This window comes from Pteronotus mesoamericanus, unplaced genomic scaffold (assembly GCF_021234165.1).
Source record: "Pteronotus mesoamericanus isolate MK-2021 breed Mesoamerican mustached bat unplaced genomic scaffold, CSHL_Meso_final scaffold_651, whole genome shotgun sequence".
Taxonomy (NCBI): domain Eukaryota; kingdom Metazoa; phylum Chordata; class Mammalia; order Chiroptera; family Mormoopidae; genus Pteronotus; species Pteronotus mesoamericanus.
The window spans coordinates 27,131,904-27,151,329 of NW_026555325.1; the positions used below are offsets into that span (position 1 = coordinate 27,131,904).

The 19,426-nt window shown below is 33.7% G+C and overlaps 1 protein-coding gene across 9 annotated transcripts in view; it reads right to left on the bottom strand.

Moving 5' to 3' along the window:
* The window catches only part of LOC129061743 (sodium channel protein type 3 subunit alpha), an 80,058-nt gene extending 61,153 nt beyond the window's left edge, over nucleotides 1–18,905 (bottom strand). For 6 of the 9 annotated variants that reach the window (XM_054562509.1, XM_054562507.1, XM_054562502.1 and 3 more), the window contains exons 1-7: nucleotides 18,642–18,905; nucleotides 13,332–13,450; nucleotides 11,653–11,742; nucleotides 7,340–7,468; nucleotides 6,400–6,491; nucleotides 5,310–5,582; nucleotides 5,048–5,111 (exon numbers count right to left, since the gene is read on the bottom strand). In XM_054562509.1, coding sequence (XP_054418484.1) covers nucleotides 5,048–5,111; nucleotides 5,310–5,582; nucleotides 6,400–6,491; nucleotides 7,340–7,468; nucleotides 11,653–11,742; nucleotides 13,332–13,450; nucleotides 18,642–18,905 — 1,031 coding nt within the window. Of the gene's footprint in view, nucleotides 1–5,047; nucleotides 5,112–5,309; nucleotides 5,583–6,399; nucleotides 6,492–6,582; nucleotides 6,675–7,339; nucleotides 7,469–11,652; nucleotides 11,743–13,331; nucleotides 13,451–18,641 lie in introns of all 9 variants that reach the window. The other 3 variants (XM_054562510.1, XM_054562503.1, XM_054562506.1) reach the window with 1 other exon arrangement.
* Between the last annotated feature and the right edge of the window lie 521 nt (nucleotides 18,906–19,426).

Genomic DNA, 19,426 nt, shown 5'->3' on the forward strand with positions numbered 1-19,426 from the left:
AGAATTTTCTAAGACAAAATTTATAGTTTAATACAATTTTAGATTTGTAGAAAAATTGCAAAGAAAGTATGGAGGCTTCTTATATATCCCATGCCCAGTTTTCCATATTATTAACATTTTATGGTACATTTCAGTCCATGTTGATACATTATTATTAACCAAAGTCCATACTTTATTAAGATTCCCTCAAGTTTTTCCTTAATATCTTTTTTTATGTTCCAAGGTTCCATCCTGGATACCACAGTACATTGAGTTATTATGTCTCTTTAGGCTCCTCTTGGCTGTGACAATCTCTCACCCTTTCCTTGTGTTTGATTACCTTGACAGTTTTGAGGTGTACCAGACTGGTATTTTGAAGAATGTCCTTTAATTGAGTGTGTGTGTGTATGTATGTGAGAGAGAGACAGAGAGAGAGAGAGAGAGAGATTAGATTAAGTTATGGATTTTGGGGAGGACGACCAGAGAGGTAAAATATTACTTTCACTTCACATAAAGACTACAAACTGTTAATATGACATCACTTTTAATACTAACTTTCATCACTTGAGTTGAGGTAGTGTTTTATCAGGCTTCTTCACTGTTCATTTCTTCTTCTTCTTTTTCCATGCTGCACTTTTTGGGATAAAATCATTATGTGCAGCTCACACATAAGGAACAGGGAGTCATGGTCCACCTTCTTAAGAGCACAGTTATGCACATAAAATATTTGGAATTCTTCTACATGAGAGATTTGTTTATTATCTCTCATTTATTTATATATCTATCAATATTAATTCATTTATTTATATGAGCATGTACCATGGAAATTCATTTTCTACTTTGAATAATAATCCAATTATTTATTTATTCATTTATTGATTGATTGCTAAAATTGTTTCAGTTTGGGCCATTGGGAACCTTCAGTTGATTCCTGTATCTCCTTGACATCACCCCATGACTGTGTGTAGGTTTTTGTTGTCCTTTTTGTTTTTGTTTCTTAGCACTTTCTTACCTTCTGAAACTATAAGATGCCACATGATCATGCCTTATATTTCTTACTCCAGTACGTGAATCAGCCATTCCTCCAAGGACTGCTTGTTCTTTTATTGGAGAATAGTATTAGAAACCAAGACAAATGTGTGTATATGTATGTGTATACACATATGTCTCCTTGCTCCATCAGCTGAGGGCCTAGATGCTATGTCACCACCTTTGCAACAAACACACTTAGCACCCAGATGTCGGTTTCTAATAACATGTATACACACACATACATGTATGTGTGTATATATGTATATAAATGCATGTATACAATCATATGTGTATATACATGTATGTATATATGTGTGTGTTCATATACGTGTGTGTGTGTATATTTCCATATGGAATCATCTGTGCCTACATTAACCTAAACATGAGGTCATATTCAACGTTCCAACTCTATTTTATTATCACAGGATCTTTATAACTTTTTTTTTAATCTTTAACTTCTCATTCTAAAAGCTAGAAGCCTGGCTTCTATCATCTGCTATCCATATACTTAATATGTATGCATAATTATTTCAGGGTTGTTAATTTATACTACCACGAGAAACAACTTTATCAACTAGAGTACAGTTCCTTCTGCCTTTAGTCTTACAGTATCTACTCATTTCCAGTTTTTTAGATTAGCACCTCTTCATGCACCTCCTTCAGTGAGGTTATTTTATACAGTTTAAGCATATTTAGGCAATTTTGTCACTTTCTGCATTTTAACCCGGGGTCCTCCAACCTCACAAATGATATTTTAAATTTGCATGCATTGTTCATTCTTCATGCTGTAAAGTTCTACAAATTTTAATAAAAACTTAATGTTCACTATTCTAGAATCACATAAAATAGTTATTCCACCCTAAAAAATCCCCTATGCATAACCAGATCAGCTACCCTGGATCCTTGAAAAACACTGATTGTTTTTTTTACCATACCTATTGTTTATCTTTTTCAGAATGTCAAGTAATTGGAATCACACATCATATTGTTTTCTCAGATTGACTCTCTTTGACATGTAGTAATATGAATGTAAGGTTCATCACTGTTTTTTGCAGTTTGATAACTTGTTTTTTTGATCACTGAATAATATTTCATACTATGAGTGTACAAAAATTTATTTATCCACTCATATATCAAAGGACATCTTGATTGTTTCCAGTTTCTGGTGATTATGAATACAGTTGTTATAAATACTCACATGCAAGTATTTGTTTGGACATGAATTTTCAAATAAATTGGCTAAATACCTAGTAGGGAAAATTGCTGGACTGTATGATAAAACTATTTTCATTTTGTAAGAAACTGCCGAATTGTCTTCCAAAGTGACTGTATCATTTTGCATTGCCACCAGCAATGAATGAAAATTCCCATTGTCTTACATCTTCATTAGCAGTTGGTATTGCAAGGTCTTTTTCTTTTCTTTTCCTTTCTTTTTTTTTGGATTTCAGCCATTTTAATAGGTAGAGTAACTCATTGCTGTTTTAATTTCAAAATCATAACAAAAAATGATCTTGACAATTTTCTGTATTCATCTGAGCCACTGAATATATTCTTCTGTAATGCTTTCGGATTTTTTTTTGCCCATTTTTAAATTGACTTATTTTCTTGTTGTTGAGCTTTGAGTGCTTTTTATATTTTGGATACAAGTCTTTTGTCTGATATGTGTTTTGCAAATATTTTCTCACAATCAACAGCTTTTCTTTTTATTCCGTTACAGTGTCTTTGAAGATCAGGCGTTTTTAATTATAATAAAATATAACTTTTTTCCCTTCATGGATTGTGCTCTGTTACATTTAAAAACTCATTATCAAATCCAAAGTCATGTAGATTTTATTCTTTATTTTTTTAAAGAAGTATTATCATTTTGTATTTTACATTTAAGTTTATGATTAATTTTGAGTTAATTTTTGTGTAAGGTGTAAGGCCTGTATCTATCTAGCTTTATTTCTTTGCATATGCATCTCCAATTGTTTCAGCGCCATTTGTTGAGAAAATGTTCTGTCTCCATTGAGTTGCATTTTCTTCTTTGTCAAAAATTATCTGACTACGTTTGTGTGAGTCTATTTTTTTTCTTTCTGTTCTATTTCATTAATCTATATGCTTATTATTTCCCAGTACCATACTATCTTAGTTACTGTAGCCTTATAGGAAGTCTTAATATTGGGTGTATATCTTTAGAATTTTATTTGACATTTAACAATAGAGTAGCTATCAACTTAGCCATGTAAATTAGCTAACTCATACTAGGTGCTCAATAAAAGTGAGTGATTATTATCATTTAATTGGAATCAAGTACGCATTAACCAATCTTACCCAAAACTTTATCAAGTCTTTTACATTAACTACAATAATAAAGCATAATAGGTAACATGCAATAAATGCTTATGATGGATCAGATGCTAGTTCAAGTGCTTTCTGTGTATTATGTTCTCACCATAACAACCCTAAGGGAGAGGCGATATTACTCTCCCCATTTTAGAAAAAAAGTAAACAGAGAGTTTAGGACATTTTTCCAAGGTCAAAGAGTTTGTAAATGGTGGAGTTAGGATTTGAACCCAGGTATATATGAACTCTAAAAGTTACACTCTTATTTACTACACTCTACCAACAAAGATTGGGGAAACTATCAGAAAAAAAATTCTCCTAATCTTCATCTCTATGGCTGGTATATGTTTTCAATAACACACTTAAATCTCTATGGCTAAACCAGTTTTCAATTTTTCTAAGATGATTCAAAAAACGTTTTGTAATTCTGTGCTCTAAGAGTACTCTTGCTATCCCTTGGCCTCTAAAAAATTTACTCTCTACCCTGACTTAAAATTAATTTACAGTACTCTCAGGAAAATATGTTAAGTATGAGAGATTAGCAGGATGACTAAGATATTGCAGCATCTGTTATTGTAGACTGACCAAAAAGAACTGGTAAGTATGGAGATTCAGACTTGAGCATGCCCTTGACATACATCTGTCTCTTGGCTTCTTTGCATGCACAGTTTTATGCTATTTCAAGAATATTAAGTCTCTTTTTTTTTTTTTTGGAGTATTTAATTCATTTTATTTTATTTTTTTTATTTTTTATTTTTTTAAATTAATTTATTTACTTTTTAAATACATTTGTCTCTGCCTTCCCCCCACCTCTTTCCCTTGCCCCCTCCCACCTTCCCTCCCTCAGCTCTTCCCCTTTGGTTTTGTCCATGAGTCCTTGCTATATGTTCCTTGACTTTCCCCTTCCCTTCCCTTTCCCTGCCCCCCCCTTCCCTCTTGTCTCTGTTGATTTCTTTTCCTTTCAGTGTTGCTGGTCATATTTTCCTTGCTTCTTTGCATTGTTGGTTAGGTTCCGCTTATAGGTGAGATCATATGGTATTTGTCTTTCGCCAAAAGAATATTAAGTCTCTTAAAGCAATTTTCCAACTGGGCTTGAACCCTGAACACCATTTCATGTAGTCTGGATCTTTTCCCACATCAAAACTTATTCCATCAACATATATTGCCCTGGCTGGTGTGGCTCTGTGGATTGAGTGCCAGCATGCAAACCCAAGAGTTGCCAGTTCGATTCCCAGTCAGAGCACATGCTTGGGTTGCAAGCCAGGTCCCCAGCTGGGGGCACACAAAAGGCAACTGCACATTGTCGTTTCTCTCCCTCTGTTTCTCCCTTCCCCTCTCTCTAAAAATAAATAAAATATTAAAAAATATATATATACCCTCACCAAGCTGCCCATCTTGTGTTTCCCTCCCTGTATTTCTTAAATTGCTTTCAAATGTTTATTAAAAAGACAGGCTATGGGCCTTCACACTTTTGAGCAATAATGCAAGTACATCTTGACTGTGAAACTTTGCAGAAAAGCTCTTCACCCAAAGGGATAGTTTTAATGCCTCTGAGTTTAGAACTGATAGCTATTCAGTGGGACAGAGAAGGTACTTCCTGGGTAGGTAGCCCCGTTCTTTATTATATACATGCAACACTACCCTTATAATTTTTCCTCATCTGCTTTTTTTCCAAAGTGTTCTATATCTTTAAAAATCAGTTGTTCCTTACCCTGCATCTGAGCCATTTCCACAGAGTAAAGGGTCTTTCTGTCCATCCAAAACATAAAAGTGACCTGTTGATATAAAGAATAAACTTTTATTTTACATCAATCCTATTGACATTAAGAATAATGAGAGTTTGACTATCTCCGTTATTTCTAAAATGGACACCAATATTTACAAAAATGGCTTCATGCCCGGAGCCTCAACTATTTATAGCTGAAAACTCATTCAGCAACAGCTAAGGTTAATAATGTAGCAATATTTCTTACTGTCATCTTCAATGTAATCCTTCCAGTTAAATGTGCTCATTGTTACATTAACAAATGTCCCATTTGAATCCATTGTGCCAGTAAAGAAGGAAGTGGTGTTGCTTTCAAAAGCAAAATCGCTTGGGGGCCATTGCAAGCATTTATTCCGCAGGTTGCCCATGAACAGTTGCAGACCAATTAGAGCAAACACACTCAGACAGAACACAGTCAGGATCATGACGTCAGAAAGCTTCTTCACCGACTGGATCAAGGCCCCTACAATGGTCTTTAAACCTGAGGAGAGAGAACGAGGAGGCAGCTGAGGAGAAGGGCCATCCCCACAATGTCCTCCTAATAAGTCACATACATTCTCTTTCCCCACAAACACTTGTTTGGCTGTTTAGACATCCAAGCTTTATGGGCAACTAGATGGTTTGAGAAGTGAATGAAGAGCAGATTTTACTTATGAACAGTGTGCTTTCCAGAGTTTAAAAATGAAAGTGTAAGTATCTAGGCTGTAAGTTTTATGTGTATGGTTTTGCATGCTTCCAAGGACATGAAAAGACAAACTTACAATTATTTTTTATTTCAGATTTTGTGCTTTATGAGGCTATTTCTCCCCAACCCATTTGTTATACTAACTTCCAAATAGCGATGATTTAGGGAAGAAACAAATTTTAAAATGATAAAAGTAGCCATGTGCATGCTGTTTAATAATAATCTTCCCTCTAAAAAGGAGGTCCATTTTCAAAACAAATCTGCAATGAATGGTAACATCCAGATCAGTTAGCAAAGCCATGGTAGCAAAGCTATTTTATGAATGTAAAAGAGAACATTTTACATCATAAATGCAAGAGAGAGAAAAAGCAAAACTAGTATTTTTTTAAATAGGTATCTCATGCAATTCTCTGTTAAACGCAAAGGCTGACTTGATAAACAAGCATGTAATTTCTAAAATTTTAGCAACTGAACTGCATTGAAAAATCATTTAGCATTCTTGAAGTTGACAACTAAGAATAATAAGCAACAAGGCTAATGTTGTAAGTATGATTTCAGCTTCACTAATGTTACAGGATATTCAGTCAGCCTCGGTGTTTAACCCAGCTCTCACCTGGAATGACTGAAATTGTTTTCAGGGCTCGGAGAACTCTGAACGTTCTCAATGCTGAGACATTGCCCAGGTCCACAAACTCTGTCACATATCTGTAATAGGGAGTTCACACACAAACACAACAACACACAAGAAAAGTTGAAGATATAAGGGGCCTACCCTCTTACACCAGTTTCTTCTTACCTGGAATTACAGAAATAGTTTTCAGAGCTCTCAAGACTCTGAAAGTTCGAAGAGCTGAAACATTGCCTAGGCTTACAAATTCTGTTACATACCTGTAGAATTAAATCAGAGTTACTAATAGTTTTGGCAAAGTTTATACTAAATAAAGAATGAAAGCTGGGTTTGGCATATAAAGCCTCTTGAGTTTAATAAACACAATTTCTGTAGAGCTCAAGGTGCTATATGCTAAAAGTTACTCCTAAAGAATAAAATTTTGTTGCTCTATTTCAATGTAATTTTTAGTAGTGTGAACATATTTGTTTGCAAAACTAATTAAAGTAGAGTTGGTGGTATTTAATTATAGTCACTGAATAACTTCATTCTGATGAAGTGAAAGACTATATGACATGAAAATAATTCCATTTTTTTTTGCTCATTTACCAGATAAATATATCTTATAATATGTATTCTCAAAACATATGGAGCATAGCCCTGACTGATATGGCTCACTTGGTTGGGCATCATCCTACAAAATGGAAGGTCACTGGTTCGATTCCCAGTCAGAGCATATGCCTGGTTTGTAGGCCAAGGCGTCATTATGGGGCGCTTGAGAGGCAACCACAGATTGATGTTTCCCTCTCTATCGTCCTCCTTTCCTCTTTCTAAAAATAAATAAATAAAATGTTTTAAAAATAAAATAAAATATGTCATAACAACCTGATTTATGCTGCAACTATTTTTATTTCTTTGAACTTGACAATTTTTCAAAAATACTCACGCCATCACAATGACACTGAAATCCAACCAGTTCCATGGATCACGAAGGAATGTAAAATCTTCTAAGCAAAATCCTCTTGCCAAGATTTTTATAAGTGACTCAAAGGTATAGATTCCAGTGAATGTGTACCTAGGAAAAGTATACAAACAAAAATTAACAATTTTGTTTGAACTGTTAATATAGATATTTTCAATTACAGCAAATCTTAGATTTCTGTGTTTTTTCAGTCCACTAAAATTTTGTTATTTTCACTTACCAAAAATGATCTATTAGTTTAATTAATCTTACAAAACTGAGTGAAGTATTAAACTAAAGAGAGAATATTTTCCCCAAGGAATATGATCTTGTTTACTGCTTAAGTTTTAAAATAATAGTTTCAACCCTGGGTGGTGAGCCTCAGTGGAGAGAATGCCCGCCTGTGAACCAAAGGGTTACTGGTTCAATCCCAGTCAGGGCACATGACTGGGTTATAGGCCAGGGCCCCCAGTGGGTGACAGACAGGCACACATTGCTGTTTCTTTCCCTCTCCTTCTCATTCCTTTCCCCTCTCTCTAAAAATAAATAAATAAAAATCTTTAAAAAAATAAGTTTCATGTGTTTTATAAATCATCAAACTTGATTGAAACATAATACAAGCTATGTAATGTAGTTTTCAAATTCCTAGTAGCCAAATATAAAAGGAACAAGTGAACTTAATTTTTATTATATTTTAATTAAACTAATATATTTAAAATATTATCAGTCTAATCATTAAGACTAGCCAAATTTCAAGTTTCAATAGCCATATAATGGTTGGTGTTTCCCTCATTGGACAATACAGCCCCATAGGTAATATTTCTTGGGATTGTTTATTTATAATAAAAGATTCCATTCAAATTTCTTAATGATCAGAATTATTTTAAAAAATATTTTATACCTTTAATCTAGAAAATAGAGTTAAGAGTCAGGCATAGAGTTATAAAACTGCTTTTTTCTCTCTTTATACATGTTTATGTATACATATATATTATGACAATAAACTTTTCAATTCATTAGTGGTTAAGTGTGTGTACATAATAACAAAATTTCAGAGATAAAATTCCTGAATCTAGCCTTGAACCAGCTACTATTTCTATGTAATTGGGCCTAATCACTTAAACATGCTCAATTTAAAGTCAGCCTACAAAATGGTGACAGACTTTCCCATTTGTTGCGTGCTGTAGTCATTTCTGGCCCTTCCTTTTTCTGTTGACAATATAAGTTATTTCTGTTTCTTCCAAAAATAGTGGAAATACTTGTTTTTTTTAACATTCTGTTCTTTTTAAAAAGTGAAATTTAAGTATACTCTTCAGATTATTTCACTCAAGCCATAAAGACTTGATTTACTTTTATTAAAAATCATTCTATTTTCCAGCCTACCAGAATTTAATATATGAAAAGAAAGTTAAAACTTTCTCATATGAAGAACAAAGAAATCAGAGAAAAGTTTGTGTAGAGATCATCACATCTAGATTTCCTAAGAGTATTCCACCCCCTTTTTCAACCAATTTAGTTGACTTCATAAGGAACATGTTTAATTGCTATCTTTACTGAACAAGCGCTGACTTTATTAGGAAGAGATAGAATTTTCAATGCCAAGCTTATATTTACTTGTGTTTTAGTTTTAATTCTTTGTGTGTTACACAAAATCATCAAGACATTTCTGTGTAGGGAGACAACCAGCCTTGGAAAAGGCCAGAAGAGATAGTTCATCTGTACGTTGTATTTATCATTTTAATAGTTAGTGCCTTATGGGTTATACTTACACAATCCTAATTAATCTGCAGTTACTAGGAATAAGATTAAAGTTCCTACTTCCTTTCCTTTTTTTTTGAAAAGTAAGAAATTTTGTTGGGATATTTGGAATTTATGGTGAGGGTTGATAGCTATTTAAAGAAGAGACTCCTGGAGCTTAACATCGGAAAGAGATTGCACAGAACAGGTGTTTGCCTATTAGCAAACTGGATCGAACAGGTAAGTGAGAATCAAGGAAACCTTGATTTTTTTTCTTGGTTCTGTGCCACTAGGTTCCTAATCATCCTATTGACTCTGTCCAGATCTTTTTTTCCCCCATGTAATCACGATGTCTTTAGAAGCCTTGTCTTACATAATATGAATTTCACTATACAACATGGTCCTCAGGCCATGTCTGTGTATTGCCACCTCTTTGTACAGAGACTGTTTCTGCAGCATGACTTCTGTTTTCATCTCAGAATAGAGTTGTCTTCTTTTCATTGGGCTTTGGGTTTTGTGGGATTGTTTTTTCTGTAACCACTAATATTTTGATTGTTTTCCTACTAGAGATAATTGGTCAGGAAAGCTGTGAAAACTTTTCCAAATAAAAGATGTAAGTCAAAAACATTCATAAGGCTAAGACTATTTTAATAATGGATATAGTCAGCTCTAAAAATGACTTCAAAGAGAGACCTGCATATTCAAGTGATAATATTCAGGTGTCATCTCTACCTATCTTTTAATAATGTTATATGAAAATGAGTTATATACATGTTTAAATGCTTTAATAATTTCTGTTGAGAAAAGTACACACAGAATACTTTTTTATAGATACGTTCATTTGTTAATCTCCAAGTCACAAATGGTAACTGAGAATTTGGTTAAATGGCTTGCCTCAGTAAAACTGGATTTTTCTACTAACGTGATTTCTACGAACGTGATTGTTAAACTATTATAAAGAATCTTTAATTTGTTAAATCACTAGCAAATGATGACTTAGAATTATACAATAAATATTCATAGAAACAAAAGGAGCAGCATTTATCATAATAGCGTATCTCCTATTGGACGTTACTTAAAAGCTGTAACAATAAAAGTCATACTAAAACTTTTTTAATAAACCAAACATCTAATTATTGTCATACTATACATGAGTAGCTTCTATAATCTAAACATTCTGTTTCACTAAAAGAAAACATGCTTTTTATCATGAATAACATCATATGTGAGAGAAATTGGGGAATAATGTTGCTCTAATGCAGAAATTGTGTTATTTAATGCACAATTTTCTCTGGCATACTGATGTGTTGAAACAACCAGGGGCATCTTTTCCTCATCCTTAAATAGAACATCCTGAGCAATAAAAGACATTAATACTAAAACAGAAAATTGACGGAAGTGCCTTCTTTAGTGCAAGCAGGGGATAATTTAACTTGCCCAAGAACTATTATGCCTCTTAAAATATTCAATCAAATGTCTTATTTTGATGATATTTTCCAAACGTCTCCAGGGTCTCCCTCTCAAGGGAGAAAGGATGAGACTCAGGGACTGAGATTGCAAAGGAGCTGCTGGCTGTGCTTTTTGGTACAAATGTCTATAGAGAGTTAACTGGACCAGTATGCTTTCATTGGGATTATTATTGTTTTTATTAGTGTTCTAATTACAAAGTTTCATAAGTTTTGAGTGAACTTCTCCCTTTATCTTCTTTTCCTCTTAAGCCCTTCCATTTTTCGAGCATGCTTTTGCAGACATTTTCCTTTTTTAATGGAGCACATCTACTGTGTTTTAGCATTCATGCTGTGTCAAAGTAAACTACATATTTGAAATATGAATAAACATCTAAGTAATTTAAATAACCAAATGTATTTTTCTTAAATAACAGACAAAGTGCCTAATATAATAATATAGAGCTAAATACCTAAGCCTGTTTTATCATAATATATCAATAATAGCTCTGATTGGTGTGGGTCAGTGAATTGGCCATTGTCCTACAAACCAAAAGGTCGTTGGTTCGATTCCCAGTCAGAACACATGCCTGGGTTGCGGGCCAGGTCCCCAATTAGGGGTGTGCAAGAGGTAACCAATTGATTTTTCTCTCTTTCTCACACTGATGTTTCTCTCCCTCTCTTTCTCCCTCCCTTCCCTTCTAAAAGTAAAATAAAATAAATATTACAAAAATAGTATTATACTGGAATAAAATCATTTTATTCATCAAATCACTCAAATGGTCATTGTATTTTATCTAAAATATATAACTATGATTGAGTATTAACTTTCCTACTGAATTATTGATTTTGTTTAGTAGCTAGTGTATATTATTTATAACCTGTCTCAAACAGATACTATCTTGAACTTTTGGGAAAAATATACTTACCTCACAGAAGAAAAACTCCCCCAAAGAACTTCCCTTATCTTCTTTCATTTTATGGAAATAATTTTTTTCTTAGAAGTGCTTAGCCTGACTTCAAAAAGTGGAAACCGTAAGTCAGACCATAACCATAAGGAGATTGCTAGAGAATTTGAGTGTGTATTTCTCATTGCAAGAAGTCACTCCTACTTACTCTACATTCTTTGTCCAGTCTGGAGGGTTACTCAAGGTCATAAATACACAGTTGGTCAAAATAGTGCACATGATAAGCATGCTGAATAAAGTAGATTAGTTAAGGATTAATGCTAATACATTATCATGGTCATTTACAATGATCCAACACACACAAAAAAATCAACACAAATTACCTGTGAAATTAATCTTATTTATTATTTGTTTTAAAACAATGTCAAAAATAATAAGAAACTTTAAATCTTCTCATATATTCTTGGTCTGATCTTTTTACACTTTACATCATTTCTTCACAAAACTGAATTTAATAAAAATAGGTCTTTATTCGAAATAAATGGGAATTTTGCATTCCAATCAGCTGTGTAAAATTGTACTGCATGAAGAAATGACCATTCTTCAGTGAGTTTAAGTATAATGCTATGTAAAAGTTGTGGTTCAGACATAATTTAAAATATCCACTGAACAACAAAATGTTAGTGAACACAATATAAAAAGCCTATGAATGGATAGTCTGGTATAGTCAAGGATTACATTGATTGAGAATTCTACCATAACGTGGTACTCCAGTAATCTTATAGTCACTAAGCAGATAAACACTATTTTGAAATCTTCCTGAGAATTAATGTAATAATTTCTCTTTGTTTCTCAATCCAGACTTCACTCTAAGGCAGCTTATAGTTATTTTGAGGTAGATCTTTTATTTTTATATTTTGCCGTGTATAATGCATACCCACATTTTTGTGCGCATTATGCATGGGATTATTATATCCATTATTAAGCCCCTGGTATGTACTCATTATGCCCTTGTATAGTGAGCATCCTTATTTTCACCTCAAAAATTTGGGCAAAAAGTGTACATTATACATGGCACAATAGGGTAAATACTTTCCAATATTAACCCATAGAATGAGAGAATTTAAATGTACCTCAAAATGTTATCAGTTCTATTTGTACTATGTCTAGGGTAACCAGTCTTTTGTTTCTCTTTTTGTTTTAATATAAACCTATTTGGAATCTGCCTATATGAGGTGCCTATTCTTGGAACTGCCTCAGAGGAGCATGTTTCTATTTTATCATTACTTTTTTGAAAATTTTCTTGAAATCGACATCTATTGTGTTTTTTTACATATGCTTTTTTGACTATCGTTGTAACTAGTTCAGATACATAGACAAGAGTAGTCTAAAAATATTTACAGGAGGAAGGAAGGGAGGGAGGAAAGGAGGGAAGGAGGGAGAGGACAGCTGGACCTAAGAGCTGAAGATATAGAGCCAATTAAAGCCAAAAAGAGTTGAACATTTAATAATATAGATTATAATATAATAGTCTGTTTCTGTGGCAATGGTTATATATGGTTTAACTGAGGTTGATTAAGATGTGAAGGAGGTTTGTTGTTGTTCCATTTACACATTCACTATCATAGTTGCAATTTTACTTCTAGAATCATTCTATAATACAATAGTCATTTTATAATACAATAGTCATTCTATAATATAATAGTCTATAAATATAATAGTTATTCTATGATTTTTATAAATAGTGGAAAACAATGAGAACAGGTTAAACAACAATTTACCATTAATCTCAAAGAAATGTTATATATATATTTAAAGAAAGAATGACATTTTTTAAAAAGTCAACCACTAGAAGCAACAGTTAGACAATTCACATGAAAAGGATATGAATGTACCAAAATCTTAATAGCAATTTTTCTAACAGGGTTTAGAGGAGTTAAAATATACAAGGCAGAGGTGGCACTGAATCGGAAAATTGCCTTCCCTTTATTCAATACTATAAAAGTCTGAAAAAGAAAATAGGAAAGAAATTAATAGATTAGAAATGTGGCTTATTTGAGGAGCTTACACACATGAAGAAACTTTTACTTGATTTTTTTTTTGTTCAAATGTGTTTGTTTAAACCAGTTGGTATATTATAACCATAAACATGGTACGCGTTTGCCCCCTAAAATAATATATAGGTACAAGTAAAAATATGTCTTAACATCTCATCTGTCACTAAGATTCCAACTTTATGATACAGATTAATATCCTACACAAAATTTTTACCAAGTTATAAGGTAACTTTACAGACTCCAATTCTATTTAAAGCTTACCATCTGTCTACAGCTTTGGTAACTTTTCAGTTTATTCTCTACATGTTGCTATTAAAATAATCTTTTATAAATATTTTAATTACATCAAGTCTTTTAATTCCAACTTTTATGAGGGCTCTATTTTTCTTATGGCAGTTGTCCTACTTTAAATAGAGTTCAAAACCTGGTTTTACTGATTCTAGGGATCTGCTGGTAACGCTGATAAGGGACAGCTACATTGAAAATTGGGCCAAAATACATGATTTCAAAGAGCATTCTATAATTAAAATCCTATAATCTGAAACCTATAATCAGTACTTTTGCATTTAAGTTATGTTACCCAGTGATTACCTCCTATGTCTCTCTAGGATCATCTTTGATTTTTTTCCATCAAGGTAGCCCTGCTCCAGCCGATTCAACCCACTTGTCAGTCCCACTCACAACCTGTCGACTTCTCCCTCTGACTCTTAAAAACAGTGTCATAGACTCCTGGGGCCTTGAGAGGTCATCAGTGGAAACTTGCTTCCATTCCAGGTCTGCTGCAGACCTGACAAGAAGATTCCACCTAACATGCCCCACTGTTGAAAGGTTCTTAGTCCTGTCTGCATATTAGAACCTTTTTGGGTGATTTTAAAACTTCCAAAATACTGAGGGATGGGTACAGACATGGTTATGTTTTAAAATTTTCTCAGATGATTCTAATATTCAGCAAGGGTTGAAAATCCCTACTCTCTGAGAATGTCCTCAGCTATCAAAGTCAAATCTTTCATATCTTTCCAAATAAACTGCATTGCCTTCTGATCACTCCCTAATTGTTTTCTTTACCAGTTAAGTCTTTGTATATTATTTTCCACACATAGCAGGTTGCTTGTAATTATAGTCAAGTAGCAATTTACATGTAGGGCTCATTCCACCTAGGACTAGTTTAGCAATTATCATAAACCATTGAACATAAAAAGTATGAGATCTTTTCCTTCATATTTTTCACAGTATTTAATAGTGTTATTTGCATATAATTACTTGTTTTAATTTCATGAGTGTTTACCTTTAAGATGTCATTTACAGCCCTAACTGGTGTGGCTCAGTGGATTGAGCACCAGCCAGTGAATCAAAGTGTCGCTGGTTCAATTCCCAGTCAGGGCACATGTCTGGGTTGCAGGCCAGGTCCCCAGTAGGGGGCATGTGAGACACAACACATTGATGTTTCCCTCTCTTTCTCCCTTCCTTCCCCTCTCTAAAAGTAAATAAATAAAATATTTTTTTAAAAAGATGTCATTTATCTTTAAGCCATCTATTCTACATACTCATTTACTTAAGATGTTTTACCCTTTAAGTAAGGGCTGTATCCTATACATCCATGTTCACTAAGAACATGCTCTGTTTGAACAGGTAGTCAGGAACATTTATATGTGACTATAAAGGCAAAGAAAACAATTTCTCTGCACATTTGTATTTAAGGCCATGGAGACAACAATAACCTAACCAGCCATTTTTTTAATGAACTGCACTCTATGAATGTGAACAATTCTATGAAGAGGGCAAGTAAACTATTTTTTATTAACATTGAGATTATCCAGAAGGGACAGTGAACTTTGGGAAGACAACCCTTGAAAAACAAATACATTATAGGATTTTCTGGAACTCCCTGGATTAGATCTCTAATATAGTCAAACAGTCTGGGTCCATTTAGGTAGTCGATGACAGCAGTAACCTGTAAAGCTCAACATAATTCACAGTGGATCTGCTTATTCTGTTCTGAAACAACTTCCCTGAAAAAGCAATTGTCACTTGTAACAATAAAAGAAGATTTTATTTTGAAAAATATCCAAAAACAAAGTGAATGGAAACTGTTTAAACATAGAATCCTTTGCTTCTTCTGCAAGGTTAACCAATGTGGTACTAATGGGATTAAAAAGCGACATGCCAAAGGCATCTTCATTAAATTTACAGGTTCTGTAACAGAGCAGGCCTGAAGAACAAAATGCCAGCTTATTCCGGGAAAAAGAACACCTAACACAAAGAAAGCCTTGAATTCTGAGATGCGAGGAATAAAATACTAATGTCCTATATAGTAAAGGAGAGTTATTTAGAGATGGGCCTAACCTGAAAATAGTTGAGAAAATGACGTAATTGGAGGGGGGATAAAGAGCATCACCTCTAAAATATGATCTTCAGGTAATAAGTGATGAGGTGATTAAAAAGTATAAGACTATACATTTCTACTAAGGTGATGAATATTATAGCTGGGAGAATATTCCACTGGTCCTTGTCCATTCTGAAATGCTGCTTGCTCTTTTTTCTTTCTTTCTTTCTTTCTTTCTTTCTTTCTTTCTTTCTTTCTTTGGGTAAATACACATCTTATATTGCTTTACAAAAGCTTTTACTCCTTGGTGCAAGATTGAGCTTTACATTTGTGAGTAGAAAGGACCACACCAATCAGCAAATTCAAAAAAAAATTATACAACTAATGTTTTAACATCTTATTTTATTATATTAATAAACATGTATAGTTTTGCTTAGCGGTTAAGAGCTCTGGGTCTGGAGCTTCACTACCCGGGTTCAAATCCTGAATTCACCACTTAAACACGTGATCTTAGACAAGTTACTTAACCTCTCTGCCTTCTCTTTTCATGAGTAAAATACTAACATAGGACTGACTCTCTGAATATCAAATGAGCTAGGTTTGAATTCTACTCAAACAGTGCCTGACGAAGCATGTGCACAACAAATGTTAGCTATTATCACTGTCCCTATTTTTAAGTTATTTCCTTGTGAACTTAAATGACATTAAAATACATTGTGATGTTGCTCATCTGGTTAAATTAGGTATGTGAATGTATCTTTAATGGCTGCAAGCAGTTACATAATGCTTTACAATTTTAAAATGATTTTCACCTATTTTATTTCATAATTGATGTAAGCTTCATACCATATTTTAAAATTCCAGAACTTTTCCATTAGCTTCTTACATGAGTCCCACCTATCCTAAGAATCACAAACTACATTTTTCTTCAACAGCACTTCAATCTTCATCTTTATGGACATTTCATAAAAGAAAGCAGTGTAGCCAACAGTAATGAGAAAACAGTCTAGATGTCTCTCAAAATGGGTCACGGCCACTATGAATAAATCAAGGTCCAAGTCTGGATTTCTGAGACAGGGAGGCAATAAAAACTGACTCTGTTAGCATGGAGAGAACAACTCTGTTTCCAAGCAGCAGACTCACATTAACCAAGCTTCGAAGCTTGACATATAAAATCATAATGCCAACCTCTTTATTTACAATGAATTATATGACTCTCACATGGACTAAATAATTGCAATAGTATAACCAGCACAATCTTTCCTTCTAAGCCGATCTATGGGAAGATAAATTATAAGAGGTTGAGGTTGGAGTCTAAATATACCAAATGAAATGACTCAGAATGTTTGATATCTCTGTTAGGTGGACCAATGTAGCCCCTTATTTTGGGAGGAGAATAAGTGGCATTCATTTTAGGAGGAAAATGCTTTCAGAATACTACTAAGCATCTATCTCCCTTGGAAAATGCTAATGTTAATCCTTAGTATTCTCTTTTTTCCCCCTATTAATTTTTCCAGTTCCCTTTCTTAAAAACACTTCCTTTAAGTAACAAATACATTTAATTATGTCAGGGTAAGTGATACCTCTGTCTCTTAAAGGTATCTTTGCAAAAATATACTTTTCAGGGGAGAATCATCTTCTGGTTTCTTGGGGGGTGTCTCACTCTCATCATTGTGTGTAACAGTACAGTAACTAAACTTCAAAATTTTCTTTATCAGTTCTACAGAAAAGTGCTGGAATAAATTACTTTTAGAAATATATGAGTATATACTAATTGCTACCTTTTGTGAAACTTGTTTAAAAGAAAAAAAGAAATTGTTTAACTATTTAATTTTGCATTATGGCTTCAAATGAAGCATTTTAAAACTTGCTGCTCAAAGTGTGGCCCAGGTACGAGCAGGATGAGTCCTTCTCGGAGGGTTGTGAGGAATGGAGGCTCTCTGGCCCCACCCAGATCTACGGAATCAGAATTTGCATTTTAACAGTATGCTCAGGTATTAGTATGTACATGCAAGTTTGAGAAGCGCTCCTTTAGAGCAATAAGATAGTTCCATATCTGAATGGTTGATTGTCAGTTTCTTTAGCCATCATTTACCTTGTAAAGTTGAATTGTATACTGACTAAAGAGTGCATTTTCATTAGCCATTTCTTTTAAAGGGGCTGACTTCAACTAATAAATGTACTCAATATCTTCTTTAATTTGTAACCCAATCAACTCATGGTGATATTAAGTTATCTTTAGTTCTACATTAAACTTGTTTTTATGCTTGTGAATATGAAATAAAAATTGTGTTACACAATACCAAAGGATTCAATTAGAAAGCATAGAATCTATCATCATTTAAAAAAATATATCCTATAAAATACTGCACAGCTGGTTTAACTTAAAAAAACTAGCTAATTCTGAAAAAAAAATTATGTGGTTATCCCAGCACCAGAAATACCAAGCCAAATAAGAACTAAAAAATAAGAGCATCTTTTGTCCATAACTCCTCTTTTGCCTGATGACAGTTCTGTTGTACACCCTGTGCTTAAAGATGACAGCAATATCAGACATATTGCTTTGTTAATGTCAATTTTAATTCTCTTTCAATTTCTGTGAAACTGCAGAAATGGTCTATCTCTTCATATTTCTTCACTGTAGCCAAACCTTGACTATTTCTTATACATGTTTCTGCTTATTTTAAAATAAAATTTTAACAGAAAATTGTGATGCAGTATGTATATGAGCCTGTGAAGATATATTAATGTTAAATGTTTAAAGACTTTACTTTGGGAGTATAACTGGACTTTCAGAAGTATGAAATCAACACCCACTTTCTTACTGATGTAGTAGGGGTCCAGGTCCTCCAGCGGCTCGGACACCATTTCTGGAGGGATGTCTCCATAAATAAATGGAAGGTTCTTTCCAGCTTCCAAGTCACTATTTGGCTTTGGTTTGTTCTCATCATCATTATCTTGTTCTCTCTTGGGGTTCTTGGCTTTCTCTTCTGCGGCACGTTTTTCGATAGCAGCGAGAGATTCCCTAGTAAAAAGGCGGAAGCTTTCAGGTCCCGGGGGTACCAGCAGTGCCTGTGCCATCTTTTCATCCTGCACATTTACTCACGTTTAGCTCCTTGCATAAGAATTGCCTACAACAAGAAATGGGTGAGAGTTAGGAAAGCAAGTGAATGAGGGATTAAGAAAATCAACAAAGATGTTATTTGATGTTTCTTGTAGTAATTTTTTAGAAGTATAAACATTAAGCAGCACTTTTAGTGCTGCACAACAAGTGTTAACTTGGAAACATCATCCTTCAATCTAATTTTCAATAAGCTATCTTTATAAATTTATCAAAACTCTGTCCTGAGGCATTCGAGCCAAGACATATTATAGCATGATTTTGGTAAAAAGAGCAATAAAGCCAGTAATGCTTGTCAACATACTTAAGGGCTCTTATTTCCTTCTCCCCTTCTTTTGTCACATCTTACTCTCCAAATAAAGAAATATTGACAACATGACAATATTATGGACCAACTCATAACATCTCAGGCTAGGAAAGAAGTTTTGTGTACCCCAAACGTTGTTCTGGGTATCACCACCATTGATCACTGGCTCTCTAC